This window comes from Vollenhovia emeryi, unplaced genomic scaffold (assembly GCF_000949405.1).
Source record: "Vollenhovia emeryi isolate VEMERY1.0 unplaced genomic scaffold, V.emery_V1.0 DF946196.1, whole genome shotgun sequence".
NCBI lineage: Eukaryota > Metazoa > Arthropoda > Insecta > Hymenoptera > Formicidae > Vollenhovia > Vollenhovia emeryi.
The window spans coordinates 1-1,967 of record NW_011960170.1 but is presented as its reverse complement, the minus strand read 5'-3'; the positions used below and the strand labels follow the sequence as shown (position 1 = coordinate 1,967).

Below are 1,967 nucleotides of genomic sequence, written 5' to 3'. Positions count from 1 at the left end.
CCTACTAGCCGCACCAACAAGACTGCAAAAGATTCTCTTTGACGTAATGCCATACTCACCAAAGATAGTATACAAAGCGGGTACGACAATTCCCATTCCTGATGCACTCAGCAGAGACTGTGTAAATAACGAGCCAGATTCCAAGGATGACGAGGAACTAATCGTTCATCTACTGTTACCAATGTCAACAAATGCACAAACGGAACTACAGAAAACAGTAAAAGAAGATGACGAGTTACAAATGCTCAAGAATACCATCGAATACGGTTGGCCAGTTGAAGTGAAAGACGTAACGGCACAGTTACAAAAATACTGGAACTACCGTGACGAATTGTCACTATACGATGGAATAATAGTTAAAGGTGATCGACCATTGATACCAGCAACGCTGAGATCCAAATACTTGAAGATAATACACCAAGGACATTTAGGAATACAAAGCAATCTACACAGAGCAAGAGAAGCGATATTCTGGCCACAAATGACACAAGATATAACGGACTATGCGAATAAATGCGTCATCTGTCAGACATATATACGTGCAAACATCAAGGAACCGATACAGCTCCATCCGATTCCCAATGAAGCCTGGAATACGGTAGCAACGGACCTATTTGAAATAAAAGGAGATATGTATATTCTTATAGTAGACAGCTACTCCGGATTCTACGATGTAGTCAAACTAAGGACAACAACGAGTGAGTCTATTATCAAAATCCTTAAACATTGGTTTTCATTATTCGGAATTCCGAAGAAATTAATATCAGATAACGGACCGCAATTCGCGTCAAGCGAATTTAAGAAGTTTGCAAGGCAATGGAACTTCGAACACGTAACATCGAGTCCAGGATATCCACAATCCAACGGATTAGCCGAGAGGTTCGTGCAAACTGCGAAAGCATTACTGAAAAAATGCCAACAAGATGATTCTGATATACAAATGGCACTTCTCGCTGCACGAAATACTCCCAGACCAGGATTACAATCACCAGCAGTGAGACTGTTTGGCAAGCCGACCAGGACGACACTTCCAACAGCAAATACGGAGAAGAAAACTGATACAAACAAAGCCCTCGAAGAAGCTCGTCAGAAACAGAAGAAATATGCAGATCGAACTAGGCCTGGGAAACTAGAAGTCACACCAGGTGAAAATGTTCGAATACGAACCGGACATCGACAATGGAAAGGAGGCACGGTGGTCACACATCATGAAGCGCCACGATCAGTAATCGTCAAAACCTCAGAAAGAACTGTACTTCGACGTAACTACTCAGACGTGCACAGAACAGCAGCGAACATGGGAGAAAATAAACAGCCGTCGACAGCCATTCCAATAGGACTCGAAGGACCTACCAATATCGATGACCAACAACCAGAGACAAAGGATACCGAGGCAACTGCAGGGGCTGGCGAGAACACCAAAGTTCCCACTACCACGACCCGATCCGGACGAGCAGTTCGACCACCAACAAGATTAAATTTATAATCAGCAACCAGTCTTATTTAACACGTTATTTAACGTTCTAATTTGGAATTGTGAAGTTTAGTTTAGCCTTTTATTTGAGACAAATTCATTTGCTTGTTCAACTTAAGATCTCGAGCCTAATTAATTCAAATTTCATATTTTGATTGTATTCAGTTTAAATCTTGAAAAAGAGGGATGTGACATATAGCGTTAGTAACAGACAAAGGCGTCTTAAGACTCGAGGGCGCCCCAGTCTCTCTCTCGTTAGCTTGTAAAAAGTCTCGGCTCGACATCGCATATAACTAATACAATAAATACAGTAATTACCAGTATTACTAGAGAGCGATATATTGATTGTCTACCTGCCCGTAGCCTAATCAAGTACGTTATACCAGAACACGTATAGACGTCACAATTCTGATTCAGAATCTTACAATGAAGAAGGAGGATATTCATCATCAGAACTGCAGAGATTTCTACCAGCTCATTTAAGATGTTGTGT

General features: G+C 41.4%; 1 protein-coding gene across 1 annotated transcript; it reads left to right on the top strand.

The window, feature by feature from the left end:
• Window positions 1-46: 46 nt before the first annotated feature.
• Window positions 47-1,486, top strand: LOC105560129 (uncharacterized protein K02A2.6-like). The gene has a single exon (XM_012008968.1). It carries the CDS (start codon window positions 47-49, stop codon window positions 1,484-1,486), a length of 1,440 nt encoding a protein of 479 aa, XP_011864358.1.
• The last annotated feature ends 481 nt before the right edge of the window (window positions 1,487-1,967 follow it).

What these genes read in the sequence shown, in the direction of transcription:
- LOC105560129 (XM_012008968.1), top strand. Translation starts at nt 47, where the DNA reads ATGCCATACTCACCAAAGATAGTATACAAAGCGGGTACGACAATTCCC.